Source organism: Dendrobium catenatum, unplaced genomic scaffold, assembly GCF_001605985.2.
Source record: "Dendrobium catenatum unplaced genomic scaffold, ASM160598v2 fragScaff_scaffold_974, whole genome shotgun sequence".
NCBI lineage: Eukaryota > Viridiplantae > Streptophyta > Magnoliopsida > Asparagales > Orchidaceae > Dendrobium > Dendrobium catenatum.
The window spans coordinates 2,830,770-2,852,856 of record NW_021319436.1 but is presented as its reverse complement, the minus strand read 5'-3'; the positions used below and the strand labels follow the sequence as shown (position 1 = coordinate 2,852,856).

Sequence of the window (22,087 nt, the reverse complement as noted above, 5' to 3'; positions counted from 1 at the left end):
ATTCACCTCTTGACATAGAACTGCGTCCAATGTCCACACAAAATAATTTTTCTTTTGCTTTTTCTTTTTATAAAAATAGTTGTAAAATTATTCCAGGTAAAATAATTTCTTAAAAGCTATTGTAAAAAATAAATTTTTAGTACATAAATTAAAAAAAAAAAAAAAAAATCATTTTTTTCACAGAAATCTTATAGTCGTTAAAAGAAAATCGATAAACTAGAAAAAGTTGAAGTATTTGCTGGGGGCTTCGGAGTTCGGAGGCAGGATGGCAAGAACCTCAAGGCTGATTTTGGAGGATGAGTACGAGGTAAATTTGCTTCTCGAAATCTAGTTTTCCTTCTGATCCCTTTTATTTTTTTCCTTTTTTATGGATTCCAAGAATCCGTGTCTCAAATCCTTGATCAAAATTGTTTCTAGGGTTAGGATCTGTACCTACTTGGATTGCTGTGGAATTTCATCTTCATAAAGTTTTTATTTTTTTTATGGAAATCGCTGCCCTAAGAACTATTCTACCCCATTTCCATCTGTTGCATGGATTAGCATTACCCGTTTATAGTTTGTGTTGGGACTTGCTAGATTTGGATGCTATTGCCATCCCGTTCGCAGAACGGTGAAGACTGAAGCGATAGTCATTTTTGTATTCCGGTGCCCTTTTATCGTCTCATTCGTACCATATATCTTTTTCTGATGTTTCTATTTTGATATATATGTATTTAAATCTGAGTTTCTTTTCTTGTTTGGATAGATCTTCGGCCTGCATTTTTTTCATCTTGAATTGAAAAAGAGAACCCGCTTAGTCATTCTAGAAATGAACAAAGCCATGTGACGATTGAGTTTTGTAATACCTAATGCTTCCAATATACGATAGAATCACAGTTTTGTACATACTTCTTAGCTGAATTGCTAAAGTTAAATAGAGTTTTGGTCTGATCTTTGTAATTTTTTGAGCAATCAATTATACTATAGTATAATCTTATGAGTAAGATCCTACTGCTGTAGTTTCTGGTTACGATCCAAGAATCCATAACCCAAACAACCCCTGCAACCTACCTTCAAAGGCTTCATTTTTTATCTTTGAATTCACAAGCAAGTTCTTCATCTTTTTCTATACATGTAATATGTCTCCAACATTTTAAAATGGGAAAAAATCAGGTAAGAAAATTCCACTGAGAGCGTTATTACCCTATTTACACCTCATAACATATATTGCTATTATTTTAACTATCACAATGCCTGGACTGGTTCACTGAGAAATATAATTAGATCTTCCCTTTCTTTGTTTTGCTCGTCTGCCATGGTGTAATATTATAGTTAATGGAGTATGGAAGAATGGTGACAACATTGAGATGATAGTTGTTGGACAGCAAGTTGCGTTTTCTTCCTGTATATTTCAATTTCTCATCTTTTCCTCTTTTTCAACTTTTCTCTCTTGTAATACACTATCGATTTATTTTCCATTTTTAACATGGCAAGGACTTAAAGATTGTTATTTGCAGTTAAGAAAATGCTTGGTGGTCCATGAAGATGTTTGAGAAGCTCACTGCTTGGGGTTTTGGCACCTTGAGTTGTTCTTTGGTTGTTTTATGCTAAATATAACTCCAACTAGAATGGAAGAACTTCAATTTTATCATTATTATTTTGCAATAGAAATTCTAGGTTAGATTTAGATAAAATCAAGCTAGCAAAGATTCACGATTAAGTGAAGGTGATATAATTTATTTATTTTTTTCTGTGACTGAGGCTTCGTTTAGGACGACTTTTAGATAAAATCAAGCTAGCGATAAAAAAATTGTCCCAAACGAAGCCTAAATCTTGCAAGGAGTTTGATCCTAGCTAATGTCCTCCCAATTTTTTGAAATTTCTAGAATCCTTAATTGTGTGATACTGTTGATTTATGTCATGTTCTTCTTGTTATTTCAATTTGTTAATTTGCATAATGAATTGACTGATTGCGCACAGTTTCACCTTATTCTAGGCTGAGCAGAGAAAGCAAGCAGCTGCTGATGTCTTGTATCAATATTCACAGTTTGTTATGGTATGTATTGGGCATGGTGTTCGGCCTACTGATTTAAGGTTGCACTTAATGAAGGTGAGTTTATTTATTTTTTGTGTTATTAACAGTGTGCAAAAGGGTTACTTCAAAATTAAGAGGGCTAAAATTTCATATTACACAACTGTAAGGCAATTTCATGATAATTCTTTCATACTTTGATACTTCTGATAAGATTTATCCAAAATATAGGTAGGGTGGAAAACAGAAAGTAGTGTAAAAAAATGAAAATATTGATCCAAAACCATTTGATTTGAAGGAAATACTAAAATGCTTGAAATTATGCAACCGTTCAGCATCTGTTGCTATTGTTTTAGGAAAACATATACAACGAATCAAAGTAGCAGCATTATCCAGATCACTATGATATCTATTGAGGAATTAAGAGATGACACCTATCACACAATAAACTCCTATTTGGTTTGATATATGTTCTAGTTAGAGAAAATTGACTATTGCATGACCAAGAAACTCTTTATTGTTTCATATTTGATGCCAAGCTCTTTCATTTACTAAAAACAAAATTCTTCACAGATTGAAAATCCATATTATACTGTTGAAGCATAGAGCATGAAAATCTCTCTTTGAGTTTTTGAATGAAACACGCTCCTTGAGAAAATTTATGTGAACATCATGTCTATACTATAAGTGTTGAGTCAAAGCTCTCAAAATGCTCCCTTTGGAAACACCAAAGAAAGCATTCGTACCACTGGACAAATAAATTATTACAACTATAATAGAGAACAATGAAATTACTACAAAAATAAGAAAGTCAAATTATGTAATTCGATCAATAATGACCTACATCCATGAGATGTGGAGGCACAAATGATCCACTATTGAATATATATGGAGTTCAAAAGCATATTTCAAATATTCTTTAACCAAAAGTAATGAGCTTACCAAATTTTAGAGGAATCAAAAGAGAAAAGAGAAGAATTTCTCTGACTAAATTTCCAAGTACAAATTAATCCACACAAGTGATCTATCTCATGCTTTTAGGCTTGCACCTCTTCTCCCTTCTCCCTTTGACATCGTCTCTGTCTTATTCGCTTTATTTAGCCACCTAAAAGAAATTTTGTAAAAGCCTTAAATTAGTCGCAATCTGGTCGAACTAATCCCTTGCTCTCCCTCTTGACTTTTGTTAGGAGTTAGTTCATAGATGCAATCTGATTTAATGTTGCTGCTTCATGCACTTGGCCTTATATATTTTCTACTCTATGTTAGTGCACTTTTTGGTCTTAGATTTTCTTTTATGATGAATAATGATCAATTATTTTTTTTTTTCATTTTGATTGACCTTTATATGGACATAATATTTTGGTAGATGGTTTATTCAAATTAGTTTTATTATTTTAACTTCTTTTGTATGCATACTTATGAATGATAAATTCCATTAAATGAAACGCTAAATTTATTCATGCTATTAAATTGTGTTTCCTCAAAATTGATTCTCTCTACTCTATAATTTCACTTAAAATCAAGTCCCTTCACTTCGTATGTGTTATAAATTGTGCATAAAACTAAGTTAGATAGTTCAAGGCTTTACAAATCTACTGATTAAGTTCATAAAACCTTTCAAAAATTTAAAAAATTAGACCCAAAGGCAATTAATCAGTTCTTTGTTAGGCTATCTTGAAAACTTGTATGCGTATGTAATGGATGGATTACACTTACATGTGGGCATGATTGAATCGGTATCAAGGGATGCTCAATTCCTCAGGGAATTATCCTCTCCTTTTATTGTTAAGTCGAGATGTTTATGCAAACAAATCATCCAATAGAATTGTTTGGGGACGCACTTTCTACTGCTGCCTACATGCTTAATTATGGTCCCTCAAAATTGGTCTCTATGAGTAATTTACACGTAAACCTAATTTAGATAGCTCATGGCTTTTGGAATATGTTGGATATGTTCAGAACACCTTTCATGAATCTGAAAAATTAGTCACAAAGGAAATTAAGCATTTCGTTATAAGATATACTGAAAACTTAAAAGGGTATGTAATGGATGTATTACACTCTCACGATTGCATGTGCATGTTTGAACTTGATCAAGAACTTAAAACCAAAGGAGAACACTTAAGAGAAACAGAACACAACTCAATCCAAATCTAAGTGAACAAACCACTGACAAAATTCAACAAGATGCAAAGACTTAAATAGCTTTAAGAAACAACAAAACTTAAATTAAAGAGAAATACCCTCAGAACAACCAACAAGTAATCACCTCATATGAAACGATAAAATAGGAAAATAAGGTGCTCTAAGAACATTCAAACCAGAGGTCCACCACAACAATCCAGATCCAACACCCGTCGCAACTCCTACGACAAATACCAACAAACTGACCAACAACACCAATCTCACTTGTAGAAGAAGGATACAATGGAAGGGTAACTTGAGGAGAGAAGAACTAGGTAGAAGACTTAGAAGAAGAAATAAGTAGAGAAAAAGATGCTCTCAAGCTTTGAAAGAAAACCCTCAGAGACAAATAAGGTTCAACAACTCCCTCCAACAATAACCAACAACCCCTATTAATAGGGAAAGGAAACTAGCAATCTCATAAAGCAGCCGCCCAAAACAGCCAACCAAAACAGAGGGAGAAAACCTAGGGAAAAAGGCACGGCCAGCCCAAGAACCGAAAGGAAAGCAGCCCAACAGCCAGGAAGAATCAGAACAGCCAGAATCCTAAAATAAACCAAGGAAAAGGTTCGGCCAGCCCAAGAACCCAAGCATCCAGCAGCTTGATCAGCTACCAAGGAGGCACAACAACAACAAAAAAAATCCCAATGCTGAGAACTCCAAACACCAAACACCAAACAACAAAGGGGGGTAATGGGCCAAGCCCACTAATAGATAAAACAGCCCAAAGATGAATATCCAAAGAACCAAAGAAAACTAGCAACCAAAAGGAATGGCATGACTTAAGAGCACCTAACCTACTCATGATCATTGGTTGCCTTCCATCATTGGGTAAACAAAAATAAATCATAAATAAAAATACAAATTACAATAGTTTTCAAAAATAAACATAATAAACATAAAATGAAAGCTATTGAATGCATCAAATTCCTTGAGGATCATTTTTGGAAATTAGGAGGATCTTTATTTATACGGGTCAATTGCTTTGAAGAAAATTTAGCATCATTTTGCTAGATTGGGGATTTAAATAACCATCCTTAAATCCCTAATGATAATGAAGAGGAGCACTTTCTTTGTGGGAGTATTACATCATTTGATGACTAAAAAAAATCTTGACGTGCAAAGAAGTCAATGTTTAATAATTCCACATTTTTATTTCAAAATTGATGACGTAAGACTTATGTGTGTTTCTTTAGATCTTAAGAAGAAGCTCTTACCTCATGAGCTTGTGAAAATTGAATGAATGTTATGCAGGATGAAATGAGCCTTATGACAAAAAATCAATTTTAGAACTTGATTGATCTCCAACCATGTCGAAATATCATTGAAAACAAGGGGATCGTAAAAATTAAGCACAAAGGGAATAACATGATCATCAAATACTAAGCACATCTAGTGGTGAAATGTTATAAACAAGAAGATGGTATAGACTATGAGGATACATTCTTCCCGGGGGAGAGAATTGCTTCAATTCATTTAATTTAGCATTAGTTGCATATTTAGATCTCGATTTTTTCATATGGACGTCAATATAGCATTTTTTAATGGAGAGTTGGATGAAAAAATTATATGAATAAACTTATTGGCTTTATGACCAATGGACATGAACACCAAGTTTGCAATCTTAAACATTTTATTAGCAATATTCTAAGCAATTGAGTCTTAGATTTACGTGGCCATTACCTTTATAAGTTTTGAAACAGTGAAAGTGGATCATTACATGTATGTATAATGGTTTAATGGAAGTTTTTTTTTATCATGTCATTATATATTGATGATATATGAATGGTTGGAAATGATATAAAGATGATTGTTTTCATAAAGGATTGGTTGCCCTCTACATTTTAAAATTTGGATACAAGTAAAATTGGCTTTATGTTTGGCATAAAAATCATGGCTCTTAGTAGTAATTTAGAATGCAAAAACTCTGAACGCATGAAATTACTCCATTAGAAAAAGGGTGCAGCTTTAGCCTTAGGTTTCATTTGGGACAATTTTTTTGCTGCTTTCTAAAACAGCTTTCTAATATAAAAATTTCTTGAATTAATTTTTTTTTATTAGAAACCGTTTTAGAAAACAATAAAAATGCTATCCCAAACGAAGCATTAATGATTGTCCAAAGTTATGAGAAGATGGATGTTGCATGTACATTGTTCCACTAAAACGCAACAGGATAATATGATGTACGTTATGATGTGTATTCGATCCAATAGGCATCAGTAACGCAAAACTCAATCAAGTCGAGATATTTGTATCGCCTTTCGTGTTTTCACGTAATATATGCTTCATTTTGGCCCTTCCAATTTGATATATTAAAGTTGAACCAATACCTTTATTGACATCTTTACTTTGTTCTTTATACTTCTCCAATGATTTCTTAACACAAAACAATATTTTCATAATACATTTATTTTGGCATGAAACAAAATGATTCTCAGAAATTGATGTAATTTCTGAAGCTTATATTTCATTAATTTCTCTCAGAAATTACATCAATTTCTCACAAAAAGTATATTGTTTTACTTACAAGTTTGATTCCTCTATAGTTAGCATAACCTTAAATATTATCTTTGTTTTTAAATATTAATATCAAAATACTTCCTCATGTTTTCTGATGTCTTCATCGTTAACAAAGAATATATCAGATTCACCTTTAATATATCTTCAACAAAAATTCATTTGGCTTAACAACAATAGACGCAGAAGTTGAAGTTCTAAAACCAGAATGATAAGCTAAAACTATGAAACAGGACTATTGACAATTATATTATGAAAGATATAGAGAAGAAGATTCCGAGTGGCACCGTTTGTGTAAAAGAAGCATAAACATTTTCTTCTAAATATAAAATATGATGCTTAAGTGTCTTGGTCAACAAGGTCTCTTTTATCTGTCTGCCATTGACAGAGTAGTCTTTTAGAAATGCTTGTTTCTGTTAATTGTTATTAGAAAAATGTTTAATCAATCGAAGTTATTGGTCAACGAAGTTTGAACAAAAAACCTTAGTCGAACATAAACGCACAAGTCGCTTTAGTTTCCATGGGTCTTCGAAGCATTTCTCAATGGTATGTAGGGATGCTAATATTTGATCAGACCCGAAGCCCGATTCGGAAAATTCTGAGTTTGAGTTAACCCGTTTGCCAATCGGGCTGAGTTTGGGTTCAAGATTTTGACCTATTTATAAAATCTGGCCGGGTTCGGATTGACTCGAAAACCCAAGGTGACTTGAATGCAACCCAGGTGGGTGATGGTTGGTTGTTCTCTCTTATTCTTTTCTTGATTCCGTACGTCGCACAACACTCGCACCCTGCACTTAACTGAGCTCACGTCGCACCCAACCCATGCGACCACTAGCACCCATGTCGCACCCAACCATGCTACGCTCGCATCAAGCAAGCGCGCTTGCACCTTGCACGGTTGTTGGCCGCACCCGTGCTCGCACCCCTCTCTAGCTCTCACGTCGCAAACCTTGCAGTCGCCATCGCTGGCTTGTTGCCCTGCTCGGTACCCGGGTTAGCTGGCGGGTTGGGTTGGCTCAACTCGGAAACCTGGCGGGTTGGATATGGGTCTAAATTCTTGATGCGTTTGCCTAATCGGGTCAGGTTCTGGTTGTGGTAGTTGAACGCGGGTTAGTTTTGAGTTGGACCTGAATCCGATATGAAAACCTATTTTGACTCTGCAAATGGTATGGATCAATATTCATAAGCTGCTTTTAGGTCTCTCTGTCTCTGCATCACTCTACCAAATTAGTGATCTACTTTTTTTTTTTTTTCTAAATTATTTTCCCAGTATAAAAACACAATATCATCACTTATTAAACTTCTGTTGAACTAAAATATGAAATTAATTCTTTTTCAGGAAGTTTCAGGGATGCAAACCTCTCTGAAGAAAGAACCATTGCCATCTCCATCCTTTCCAGATTCTACAGCTGAGCCTTCATCCTCTGGAAACGATAGAGATGATAGATCTTAAGAAGAGCTCTCGATCATCTTAAATATACAATATTTTTTGGTTTTCTCATCTCTCTGGTATTTAGATATCTCACCTTTAATTGTTCAGCTGCTGAATTTCTTTCATGTAATTTATAATATACCTGCTTACTAAATCCTGTAGATTTTTCTTTCCTTTGTATCTCATCAAATGCCTAAGAAGGAATTTCTATATCCTCTGAAATTACAGAGTTCGTTTATTAATTTTTTTTTTTTCTCTTCAAATATGATACTTAGGCTTCGTTTCGGATGGTTTTTTTTTGCTTTTTTAAAACAGTTTTTAAATTTAAAAAAAATTATTTTTTTATAATAAAAAGTTGTTTTAAGAAGCAGTAAAAAAATCGTCCCAAATGAGGTCATATTCAACGCACAGAATCAAGTTTGCAATTTTGTCTCTATGGACGTAGTTTTATTGATTTTTTTTTTTGAGTCAGAATATTTTGATATAAACTTACTAAGATGAATGTTTTTAGTTATTATATTTGTTTTAATATGATTATAATATTATAGCTGTTAATTGATTAAGCTTGTATTACATTATTTTAAAGTAGATATAAGGATGATAGATACTCATATTGATGCAAGTGTAAGTGTTCATAAAGTATATATGAAATAGATTTGGATGATAACATCTTATTAAAATTTAGTTAGGATGAATTTAAAAAATTTTAACTTTATTTTGAGATTAGTATGATATTAAAGTTAATTGATTATTTATGTATTATAGTTCTGTTAAGAAAAGTTAAAAATTAAAAATTTATTTCAACTAATTTTGATTAAGCGATTCCATTCTAAATCTTCCCTTTTTTTTAATTTGAACTTAAACATGCCTCATATATAAGTTTTAAATTCATGATGTTTTAGGTTTTGTTTGAGACATTTTTTTATTGTTTTTTAAAGTTATTTCTTTTAGTATAAAATTACTTTAAAACATAAAGAAAATAGTTCCAAACAAAATTTGAAGCTTAGTTTGTATTAGTTTTTTTTCCTTGCTTATTACAATATAATTTTAGAAATTTTTTTTAGTTTTTTACTAAAAAAATTGTATTACGAAACAGTTCCAAATGAAATCTTGATTAATCAAAGTCTCAAAAATAATTTTCTCTTAGTTTCATCGGAGTTATTTGAGTTTGGTCAAATAAGTAGTATCAAATTTTAAATAACTATTATTTGTGAAGGGAGGTTTATATTGATGTCTAAAGCTGCATGTCAATTATTAAGTCAGGTCACCTGACACGTCTAGAGACCAATAATCACGCGCCACATCATCTGAAACTTAATATTGCTCGGTATACGTCCGGATTTTCAATTTTTTGTTCGGACGTAATAATTACTCGAAGCCGCATGGCCCCGCCGAAGGCCTATGGATTTAGTATTAAGTAAATTTATCTTTTCTAGTCCTCAAAATATGTATAATTAGAAGAATCGTTTTAGAATTTATTTTTTTTAGAGAAATATGTTTAAAATTTATTTTAAATAAATTATTCCTTTTGTAAATGCAGACTGATTAGTGAAGCCTGTCGCCAATGAAATTGGTTCAAATTTAAATTTTATTTCGGATTTAAATGAACTTTTGAACCTTCTTTAAACAAAAGTTTATGTTGGTTGTGAAATACTCTTTCACCCTTCTCCTTTACAAGCCGCTTGTCCCAACAATGCAATCCTTAGCACCTTTTTGTAACAAAATACCTTTTTTTTTTCCTTCACACATTTCTTCTTCCTTCAATACCCTCAATGAGATCCTATTGCGAAATCCTTGTTTTTTTTTTTTCACATCATTGCTTATGTTGTAAAATTTACTTCCCCCTCACACATCTTCGCTCTCACGATAAATTATTTTGTGCGGAGTCCGGATTTTGTCCAGAGGCCAATAAAAATGCGTCATGTCACCTAAAAAGTGTACCGCACTCGGTACCGAGCGTTGGTATCGTGCTCAGTACCGATCGGTACTGGATGGTTCTCCCATCCGGTATCTGCACAAAATATTCTCTCCTCGTCGATGCTCTCAACAAGCTCTTGTCATGAATTCCTTTACTTTTCACAAGCCACCTCTCCTTACCAAACTGACGTTGGTGAAGCTTGGTTCGAACTTAGGTCTAATAATATTCAAATTTAAACTAATTCATATTTATCTCGAATGCCTTAGTCCATTGAGGATTTGGTAAATATAATAATCTCTCATCTAAGGTAACTTCAAATGAAATGAACTTTCATACATATCTCAAAAAAGAAAAAAAAATACCGGTGATATTTCTTCAATTATTCATACTATGAGACATAAAGTTTGGGATGCTTTTTTCCGCTTTATAAAATAATTTTTTAGTATAAAAAATTTATTCAGCTAAAAGTTTTATACAATAAAATTGCTTCATAAATAGTAAGAAAGTCATCTCAAACAACAGACAAATTATTAGGTGCGGTAATTGGACGCCATCCAGAGACGAATAAGAACACGCCACATCATCATTTTGTTGTGTACTGGTGACGTGTACCACTGTGTACAGAATAATGTGACACATTCTAGTTCATTTCCGAACGATCCGGTGACCGCACGTTATAATATCTCCAAACCAAGGCTAGCTGCGTTGGAGTAAAATTTTTGTAGTTGGCAGAAAGTCAACTGGAGTTTGGTTGTTAACCGCAGGTGGATAGGTCCACTTCTCAGTCTCCGCCAGCTGCCGTTTCCTACAAGCATAACTTGTAGCTGAAGCAAAGATCCAAAAATATTTCAGTCTGCTACTTCGGTATTTTTGTAATACTTTGAAGATTATAATGGGTTATGAGTAAATAGATAAATTAAAATTCTAATGTTATATAATAAACTAAAACCTAATGCAACATAATAAATTATATATAAATTGAGCAGAAAATTCTAAATTGAAGCATAGGACCCAAGCTGTGCTTGTTTTTATAATCCACTTTTATTCTTCTCTCTTGTGAAAGTTCAATATTCTAACTCAAAGTCTTCATGGAATTCCAATTTAAGAACTTGACTAAATTGCTCAAGACATTTGAACCAAAACCTTTGGAGATAGAGGCGCAAATGAGTTGAGTTGAGGTTGAGCCACCCTCGATTCGAACATGATTTTGATTAGTTAAATGAGTTTAAGATCGTGCTCGAGTTTAATCTAAGAGTTTGAGTTTGTTCATATGCTTGCTCATTTGGTATAAAATTAAAAATATCATTTTTATTCAAGATGAATAAATAAAAAATTAAATGATAAATAATAAAAAAATACTTGAAATAAAAAAGATATATAATCTTGTTGAATTTGTCTCTTTTGACTTGATGCGGATCCAATTTGAATTTTGGGATTTTTGCTCCTATCCTAAGTTTTCTGTGACGGACTTGATGAATGATTGCCTGATTTGCCTTCATTGACTTATCAGAAAACTTGTATACCTTCGGGCCTCTGCTTCTTGTTTTGGCAAGCTTGGTGAAGGAGAATATGCTGGTGACTTAAACCCTCCGGACTTGCATTAGGTCAGTGGCGAGGGATCATCAGTCTAGAGCTTTGTTAACGAACTTGCTGATGACGAAATCCTCCACTTAAGCACAACTTTATACTAAATATTTTGAATTTTTAGATAGCTAAGTGTATTTTATATTAAGATTATTTAAGCAAGCCAGCTCACAAGTTGACAAATTGAGCCAGGATTGGCTTATGCTTAGCTTGTTAGCTCATCGAGTTCGGTTCATGAGCCATTTATTGAGTCAAGCCTAAGTTGGCTTATGAGTCAACTTCACTCTTACACCCCTAATTGGAGAGTTACAGGTTAATGCACAGGTAAACCTAATCTACTATTATAAATTTTACTGAACATATAGAAGGATAATATTGTATGCCAAGCATTCAAATCCAATCACCATCTAAATTTGAAACTCTGACAAAACTACAAATACAAGCAGCTTCATATGAAAATAAATTATAAGCAATGCTTCATAGATAAAGAATAACACAAAAAACATCATATGCAAAGCTCACAAATAGTTAGAAATGGCAAAAAACAATGATTCTTTTCTTCCTTGCACTAACTCTTTGATATATTTAAGGGCCCAGATTTATTTCTTCTATAACACAACTATGTACAAATTGCTAGAAAAAGACTTGTTACCTCTCATCTAAGTGACATTCACAGCTTATATATTGTATTTTCATTACATCTTCAAAGAAAACTAACTTTGTACAGTAAACACAAAATTTTCTTCTTGTTCCTGCATCAATCATCTCCTCATAGCCATCTTCCCTTCCTTCCACATCACTAACTCTACCATCTCCACAGGTATTTCGAAGCCTGGAAAATGGAGCAAGGGTCTCTAGCATATCATCAATCCAGTTATAATGCCATTTTCTTCCTTCTTCCCACACCATTAATGATCCAATAAGCATGGCTAAACCTCCTCCAAATCCCATACCTGTAAATATGTATTCCCAGCTGGGTTCAGTTGAAACTCTACTAACTGGTTTATTTGATGCTGAAGGAGATTCTGCATTTGGTTTTCTGCACGGAATTGTTAGAGGATTTCCACATAAATCCTCATTTCCTTCAAATGAAGCGTTTGAGAAAGTTGGAAACTGGCCGCCTTCAGGAATTGTTCCAACTAGGTTGTTGTAGGCAAGATTCAAAACAGAAAGGAATGTTAAATTAGTCAGTTCCATAGGGATTTCACCATCAAGATGGTTTTCGGAGAGATCGAGCGATTCGAGTTGTGTCAGATAACCGAGCTGACGAGGAATTGGACCTTTTAAAGCATTTCTTGATAAGTTGAGTAAATACAGAGAATCAAGGTTTCCAATCGATGCAGGGATCTCTCCATCGAAATTATTGTTTGAGAAATCGATGGATTTGTAGATATTCAGAATCTTTTGCAAGTTCATCTGAAATCCTTTGATCGTGATAGTTATCATATCATGATAGTAGTTTGTGTTGAACTTGAAATAGTAAAAGCCAACAGCTGACTGCACTGAATCTTTGTTACTACTCATCATTGCCTTAAAATTGCAAAAACATTCTGCACATAAATTACCACTGAAGTTATTAGATGAGATGTCAAAGATTTGTAGCTCTTGAAAGCTGAAATTTTTTCCATGAATATTTGTTGGAAGGCTGACTGGTCCATAGAGTTTATTGGATCGTAGTATCAGGATAAGAAGCGAAGAAATATTTCCCAACCAATTAGGAAATGTGTCTGTTAATTCATTGTTCCCCAGGTCTAGAACTTCAAGTGAATGACAATTGACAAGAGAACGAGGAAGACGACCCTCTAAGCGATTGCCATTGAGATTTATAGTCTGAAAATTACATTTTTCTCTAATTTGTTGAGGGATAGATCCTTGAAGCTGGTTCATTCTAAGATTTAGAACATTCAGGTCCATTCCATTTCCCATAAGACATGGTGGAATTGCACCAGTTAAGCCATTGTTGGATAAGTCAAGAACAGAGAGAAAAGTTGCATTGCAGAGTGAATAGGGGATTTCTCCACTGAGATTGTTTCTTGCAAGGGATAGAAACAAAGTGAAGTTCAAGTATAAGGAAAGGTTGTTAGGGATGGAAGATGAGAATTTGTTATCTGAGTAATCAAGAACAATGGGATTAGGCGGGGGAAGAGGAATTGGTCCTTGAAGCTTGTTTGAGTGAAGATCAAGCACCATTGAAGAAGCTATGGAGAAATTAAAAGAAGGCCCTTCAACAGAAGTGAAAAAGTTGCAAGAGAGATTCAAGTTAATGAGGTTTCCTTTCCCAACACTCCAAATCCATCTGGGTATATTACCAGTAATACTGTTGTTGGAAAGATCCAGTGCGGTAATTTGATCTTGGAACATCAAGAAAAGTGGTATCTTGGTTAGATTGCATCCTACCAATTTCAAGGTGGCTATCTTGGGAAACGAAGAAAAGGAAGAGCTGTCATCTTCTTCAAGACAGGACAATCCACTATCAGATAAATCAAGATATGACAGGTTCTTGAGAACCAAGATGGAGTTCAGCTGGAAAAATCCAGTGAAGTAATTATTCGCAAGTGAGAGAATTTTAAGTCCGGACACCCGAAAAAGTGACATTGGGATCTTTCCTTGGAGCTGATTATTGCTGAGATCAATATTATTCAACAAAGAAGCCTCAGAAAACTCAGGTAGTTGGCCAGAGAGATGGTTCTGCCAAAGCAGCAATGTCTGCAATTGAGGTAGATTAAAAAGAGTTTCAGGGATTGGTCCGGAAAGCGAGTTACTATGCAGAACAAATTCTGTAAGTTTTTGAAAACCTCTAGCTTCATAAGCTGTAGGAGTTGGGCCTGATATTTGATTTTGTGCTATTATTATCTCAACAACTGATGAAGGTGACTGGAAAGATGGAATCAGACCAGTCAAATTATTGGAGGAGAGGTCCAACCTCATGAGCTGAGTCAAGTTCCAAATTGAATATGGTATTTTCCCATAGAAATGACAGTTTGAAAGATCTAGTATTTTCAAAGACTTGAGATTGCCAATGGTATCAGGTAAAAGCCCAGAAAAATTTGAGTGAGAAAGCACCAAACTTTCCAGAGCGCTTTCCATGGTGAAATCTGGGAGGGATCCGGAAAGCATTGGATTAATGGAGACATCAACAATCGTCAAATTCTTCAGCTGAAATATGTCTTTGGGGAAAAAACCTTCAAGCCCGCAGTAACCTAGCCGAAGCACAGATAAAGAAGTAAAATTAACGAAGAAATCAGGCACAGTGGTGTTCAAACTGTTCCCTTCAAGGTCAATAACGGACAAAGACGGGAGCTTGGATAAGGAAATTCCAATGCCGCCAGAGAGTGAACAGGCTTCCAAGCTCAGCTCTTGCAGTTCGGGAGTCGATCTAGCCAAAGCTCCACACCATTCCTCTCCACTGGCAGAAATGTTCACACCATCAAGATAAAGCACCCTCAAATTACTAATCCCTTGAAGAAGCGTTTCGAAATCTGGGTTTCTGAGCTCGAGCAATGAAGACATACCAGCATCTCCATACGAAGACAGATCCAAAGAAACCAAATTGTTGAGACGAGAGATGCCGATGGGTACTTGCCCCTGGAATCCCGAGTTTGAAAGATTCAGATGTGTGAGATTCCCAAGCTTTTCCCATCCAGAACTTGGAATCGGATTCCCGTAAAACAGGTTGAAGGCGAGGTTCAGAACACGTAAAGAAGAGAGATTGAAGAGGCTCGAATTAATACTACCCGATATGTTCTGAGAGCTGAGGTCGAGATGGACGACATTACTCGAACCACCATCGCAAAGGACGCCGCGCCATTGACAGCAGTTCGTGTTTGGCTGCCAAGATTCCAACTTTGAGAAAGAGAAACCCTTCTTTAGTTGTAGCAGCGCCGATCTCTCGTCGGGGAGGCATCCAGAGACGAAGGCGATGTAAAGGAACAGAGAGGTAAGAGTTAGGTAAGTGGAAATCATCGAGGCGGAGGTATGGCTGCGACCTGCGGGCATGCCCCGACCTGGAACTTTCGCATTAGGGAAAAAAAAAGGGGAATGAAATTGTTTCAAGCGTTTCCGAAGAGATCCAATGAGGAAAGAAAGAGAACGGTGGAAAATGGAAATGACCACTTGATTGACTCTAAACTCCTCTCCCAACAAAAAAGTTAGGTAGAAAATTTAACATTACGCGCTGTAAAATAAAAAAAAAAAAAAATTAAAAAGTATATTTATATTTATCATATTCATATATTTAATATCTAAAATAAAAATTATTTATTTAATCTACCATTTTATTTATCATACTCATGCAAAATGGTGCAGAAGTTTTGGTGCACAATATAGAAGGCTATTGATAGTATTGATGGCACGCGTAATTTTGAAATCCTCGATGATATAGAAATCAGAGGAAGTTGTGATGATATCTTGATGGGGGGAAGCCCATTGACAGGGACGCTGATATGTGCAATTCTGAAACTCACGATGATGAAAAGAGAGGAAGTCGACTTAAGGTCTTGATATAAGAGTGCATCAATGAGATTGATGTCCTAAGTCCCAAAACCCTTAATGGCGAAGAATAATGCATGGAGACGCAAAGGGATCAAAAGTTATAGTGATTTTAATGATAACGGTGCAAAATATTGCAATATTTTATATTATAACGAAATGAGTATGTCAAATAATATAAAATTTTTAACTATAAAATACCTGAAAATGACAATTAAAAATGTTGTTATAGACTGATAGATGGCCAAATTCATAAAAAAATTTGATTAATTAGACGAAAAAAGGGAAAATGAAAAACTTAAAACCTCATGGAAGTCCATTTTCATCAAATTGTTTGTTATTGTTGCATGTCTAAGTGTTCATGGAGATAAAGATAAAGTTGTTTAATGTCTTAGTATTATATGAAGACCCAACATAAATACAAATAAATAAAAATTTACAAGAGAGATTATATTTTTTATGTGAAAAATTCAAAAGGAAAAATCATAGGACTTGACCTAGTTGAAATGGTTTTACTAGTATGCATTATTACTTACAAATGACGTCATTCTCCGTAATAACATAGGCAACATAAAATATATAAAATAGATTTCTTGATGAAGGTTGGAAGAGCACTATGAAAAATGAGTTATTTTTAAGAGGTCGATTATTGTCTCTTAGTTTGTTATCCTTGAGGAGTTAAGACCATAGATCAAAAAAGTCCAACATAAATTTTGGTGCTAACCTTAAAGTCAGAGTTGGCATCAATGATATGCATTGATGCTGTTGACAAAAAATGGATGATAAAGTTAGTGAGTGTTAGGGTGTTCATGCAATAATGTTGATCAAGTGTTTGTAGTTAGATGATGATGGTCATAGGAAGGTACTTGGGCGTTGGTCATCAGACGACCATAATTGGGTGACTCTGATTAGATGATCGTAGTTAGATGATGATGGTTGAAAGACATAAATTGAACTTCGGTTGTCAGAGGACTATAATTCGGTAATGGTGGAAAGAAGATTGTGGTCGAGCAACAATGCAGAAGGACCGTAGTAGAGGTGCTGGCTAGAAGATTGTGGTCTTAGGATTGTGATTGGGCAACAAAGGTTGGAGGATCTTAGTTTGGTTATGATGATCCGAGGACTGTAGTCCGACTTCAGTTGTTGATTTGGACGCAAAATGATTTTGAAGTGCAACATGTCCCATAAATATAACAAAAATTTGAAATACTTCATCAGACATCTCGCATTGGTTCCCTTGATCTTAGAATGTTCTTCTATCATTTAAGTGCCATAATGATGATTGAATCATCCACTTTTAGTCTTATTTGATTTGTCTTGTCAAAATGCTCAGTTTGGATATAAGTATGTGATATTTGAAGAATATTTGGTCATCCAATTAGTTTTTCAAAGCTTTGAGTCATGCTTCAAGTGCTTTGATTTGGGCTCTTTTAGAGTTAGATAATATCATTTTCTGTGTTGATGGAGTTCGTCTTATCATGATGTTCAATTTGACCATAATTTTGCTAAAATCAAAGTTCAGATAATTCTAAATTTAATTATAAAGGTTTCATATCAAATATGTATAAAGATTCATTTCCGGTTAAGTTAATTTTAATGATGTATCAATTATCATATAAGCATCCTAATTCATCAAGATTTTTTAAAGCTAAGTTCCCCTCCTTGCTTAAGTAGAATGTTGGGGATATCAAACTTTTCTTATTTACTTCATAACCCAAAATAAGTTTTTAGCATATCAAATACATGAAATGTGAAACTTGTATATCATCATGTGTCATTTATTGTTGGTTTAAAATTTTCTTTTGAGCTATTTTTTCGATACATTTTACTCTAAAGAAAATCGAGTCAATTAAATTATTTTTTATTTGAGCTTAAATAAAAAAATATATATATACTATTATGTATGATATTTACATACGCCTAATTTGAGTTAAATTCAAATCAATTCAGCCTAATTTGTGCCCATTATATTAGCACAAAAATCATTAATTTGGCATAAAGGTTCAAATAAGCTAATTTATCACCTATTAATTGTCACAAGTGGACTTCAAAATTTATTAGGCAAGCTAAGCACATGCAAAAAAGGTGAGCTTTAGTATATTTTTATGTGTATTTTGTTATATATTATTGTGTATATAACTTTTTAAATCTTCTATGCATAGTTTTACTTAAGAAAGTACTTATTGATATGCATTGGTGCAAAATTTTTATTTAGGGATATTTATATCTATGTATTTATATATTGAAAATATATTTAATATCACTATCATTAACTTATTTCAAGTGAAAAGAAAAATAATTTTTTTTTGCATTTATTATGATATCATTTTGACATTAAGGTATTATATAATGAAATATAAATGTTTAAATATTAGATATTTAAATATATAAAAATTCAGTGATATGCCTTGTGTGCTAGAAAATTTGTAAACATAGAGTGAGAGAGTTTTACGTCCTCGCTTAACATGAAGATCTCACGTATAAATAAATAAATAAATAAAGCATGGGAGTTACAATTTTTTATGTGTAAAACTTACGAAGAAAAAAAAATCGGAGATACAATTTTTTATGTGTAAAACTTTCGAAGAAAAAAAATAATGGGACTTAACTATATTAAAATTATTTCATAATGTTAGTTTTGATTACAAATGTTTTCTTATTACATAATTGAAAATGATATTCTTTGATGTTGTTTGATTTGTCTTGGAAGATCAATTAATTTAAATATAAATTTATTGTAATCTAAATTTAAATAATTTAGAACCCAATTTTAAAATTCCCCATTCAATTTATATTGAGATTCATGCTCGATAATTTATATGCTCAAAGGCTCACACATTCAATAATTTGCTCTACCAAAATCCACAAAATTTTTAAAAAAAGATAAACCTTAAATTATATTAAAAAAAAAAAAGATATTTAGACAGTAAGTGAAATAAACGAATCTCATTGGTTGACAGTTTGACTCCAAAATCTTTTTCTTCTAACTTAATGCGTTCACATTGGAATTTTCTTCGGTGAACGTCAGATTAGACTATTAGAGCATGCGAGTCCAAAGTATCAATAATTGTTGTTGACTAATGACTAATCTATTTGGTTAAGATTATATTTATGATTAATTAATCACCACTTAATTATAATTAAAATTAGTGCAGCTTATCTTTTTTATGTTATGTCGTCGTTTAAAATATTCTAAGGCACAAATTTATTATCTTAATGACTTATCAGATGAGCAGTGTTGACTCCTTTTCTGTATTAATATTTTGTTTAGACATCATAATATCTTAATAATATCAAAATTGGATGACTTGGCTCATCATAATGTTCACATCGAGACTTTTGGTTCGATTATATCATAAATCTCTTATCGAGCACTTGTTTGGTTTATCGAATTAATTATATTTAATGATGTTTGATTAAGATTAATTTTTGACTAAGATCATTTAATTTCGACACTCTTCTTGATTAAAATACTAAGATGTTATTGATGTTGGTGGATTCATTAGACAATTGCTAAGTATATCAAATCTTTGTTGATAATATTATATTCATTCAACATCATTTATTTATTTTTTGATATTACTGGATTCATCTCGGCCACACTTAATTTAATTATAAGTTTGTTGGCAATACCATTTAATGGTCCTCTAATTGATTATAAATAATTTTTATTAAAATTCAGAGATAAATATTAGAGTGACTGAGAATATGTTGTATAGTACCGCCAATGTGAAAGAAATCTCCATAGGGTATAATGCGCTTATGTATATAAAGAGATATAATGCAATCAAAGAAAAGATGAGTATGAACTTTATTTGTAGAGTAGAAAAAGAGAACATGTATCATTGAGACTAATTCCTCTTTGAATAAGAATATTAGTGATTTTAAGATCCCCTTTAATCATTTTCTAAGTAAAGAATGCATAGTTGATAGCCATTCCCTTAAACTATATATATTTATGTGAAACCAGCTTAGGGAGAGCGTGATGAATGTTATAAAAAATAAGCTTATTTGATAACAAAACTTTTCCCAACCAACAATAGGTCAAATTGCTATCTTGCAAAGAAATGCTAATAAGCGATCTGATTATTAGTATACTAAGTAAGATTTTATTCAGAAAACTGAGGGAGAAATGAAAAAAATTCATAACATTATATCCATATTTCTCCACAAGCAAACCGTCATTCATCTAAGGATAAAAAATGTGAGAGTTAGAAGCCACCCTAAAGTTCAACGTGTTTTTCATCCTATAAGCATAGCCATGCAATAGTTTACAAAAAGAGGAGGACGAGTTTGTAGGCTTAACCCAAATGGAGTCATAGGCTTTACAACACCAATTTGAAAGGAAGTGTTAGTAATGTGGAATCTCCAAATGATTTTGACTTTAAATGATGTGTGAAGATTGTCAATAGAGGGTAAGCCAAGATCATATCTATCTTTAGCAGAACAATAAAGAAAAATGAAATGGTGTGACACTTATAGTTGATACCATTTATATACCGAAAGATGTTAATAAGGCTAGTGATTTTCTTCCAGACCTTCTTGAGAAGGGTGACATATATCAACCAGTAGTAAATATAATTCTAGATGGTGGCACAAATAAGTTAAAATCTAATAGCAAAGGAAAACAATTTCTACCACCAACTCAAAAGCCATCCCATAATTTTGTCCAAGAAAAAAGAGCAATTAGACTACTTAGTTTTGATACCAGAGATGAGGATCCCCAAATAGTTCCAAGGTAGAGGTTTAAGGCTAAAACCTTGAACATTTTAAAGTTGAACCTACACGGAAAAATTAATAGATTCAGATAAACAAATAACATATTTGACTGAGTTCGCTAACAACCCAATGTACAACTTAAGGGATCACAAAATTAAGTGCAATTGAGAAATAGTTTAGGTATTAGCCTCCCAAACACAAGTAGATCATCATCATAGATGAGATGAGAAATGTTAGCTCATTTTTTGTGAATGGGGGAGAATCAGCCATTTAATCACAGAAGACTTTCGGAGCAATCATTATGTTATAAGGAATTATTCTATCCACATTATTAAAAGTTTCTCCAAATCAATCTTAACACAAAAACTTTAGAAGCAGAGTTATGATTAAAACCCATAGGATTTCATTTGCAAGAATGATATTAACAATTACGTCTCTGTTCATGATGAAAGTAGATTGATCCCGATGAATTAAAGAATTCAAAACGTTCTTTAATAGATTGGCCAAAAGCTTAGTAATAACTTTATAAGCCATAATACATACAAAAATGAGCCTAAAATCAACCATAGAGAAGAAATGCAAGGCTTTAGAAATTACAGTTATATCAGAAATGCTTGGCTCTAACCAACAAGAAAGTAATGAGAAAGAAGTGTATAATAGCCTTAGAAACGGAGGGTCTAATGATATTCCAAGAATCCTTGAAGAATTTTGCCAAAAAACCAACTAGCCCAGGAGCTTTATCATTACCAATCTAAAAACAAAATAATTCACATAATTATAATAATAATCTTAACATAATTTATTCAAAAAATCCTAATACACTTTCGATAATCCAAATAGTCATTTCATTTTTGTTTTCTCAAGCTAGAGAAGGAGAATAGAGAAAATAAGAAGAAAATAAAAAGAGGTGAGGTGAGAGAGTTATTTTCTTTGGTTGGTCTAGTTGAAAAAATTGCTCGTCTCAAGGGTATGCTACCATTATTCCACATCTAATTTTGCTGATTTTGTTTTATATTTTATTAATTTTAATTTGATAAGAATATATAAAAGTTATGATATTTTAATTTTTAGTAATATTATATAATATAACTTTTTTGTATGTTATAGTTTTAATCAAGATTGTGAAAATCAAATCCAACATAGATCAAAAGGAGAGGCTTAGTGTTCAATGCAATCGACTTCAAACCTTGGTTGAACCGGATTGTGTTGAGTGTAAAGGCCTACGATCATTTTT

General features: G+C 33.0%; 2 protein-coding genes across 3 annotated transcripts; one reads left to right on the top strand and one right to left on the bottom strand.

The window, feature by feature from the left end:
• The first annotated feature begins 151 nt into the window (after positions 1-151).
• Positions 152-8,386, top strand: LOC110101943. Its single transcript, XM_020830053.2, has 3 exons — positions 152-307; positions 1,976-2,089; positions 8,052-8,386. Exons 1-3 carry the CDS (start codon positions 266-268, stop codon positions 8,163-8,165), a joined length of 270 nt encoding a protein of 89 aa, XP_020685712.1. The 5' UTR covers positions 152-265; the 3' UTR covers positions 8,166-8,386.
• A 3,770-nt stretch (positions 8,387-12,156) lies between these two features.
• LOC110101908 (receptor-like protein 7) lies at positions 12,157-15,765 on the bottom strand. 2 transcript variants are annotated; one of them, XM_028697586.1, is made up of 2 exons: positions 15,159-15,436; positions 12,157-15,052 (listed from the first exon to the last, which is right to left on the bottom strand). In XM_028697586.1, exons 1-2 carry the CDS (start codon positions 15,284-15,286, stop codon positions 12,295-12,297), a joined length of 2,886 nt encoding a protein of 961 aa, XP_028553419.1. In that variant the 5' UTR covers positions 15,287-15,436; the 3' UTR covers positions 12,157-12,294. The 2 variants fall into 2 exon arrangements, with proteins under 2 accessions (XP_028553419.1, XP_020685664.1); XM_020830005.2 differs by having other exon boundaries at positions 12,157-15,765.
• Positions 15,766-22,087: the final 6,322 nt, after the last annotated feature.

Bases quoted from the DNA above. Each gene is read 5' to 3' on its own strand.
- LOC110101908 (XM_020830005.2), bottom strand. From the start codon at position 15,642: ATGCCCGCAGGTCGCAGCCATACCTCCGCCTCGATGATTTCCACTTAC.
- LOC110101943 (XM_020830053.2), top strand. From the start codon at position 266: ATGGCAAGAACCTCAAGGCTGATTTTGGAGGATGAGTACGAG. The intron at 308-1,975 runs GTAAATTTGCTT...ACCTTATTCTAG, and splicing joins TTTTGGAGGATGAGTACGAG to GCTGAGCAGAGAAAGCAAGC. The intron at 2,090-8,051 runs GTGAGTTTATTT...ATTCTTTTTCAG, and splicing joins TAAGGTTGCACTTAATGAAG to GAAGTTTCAGGGATGCAAAC.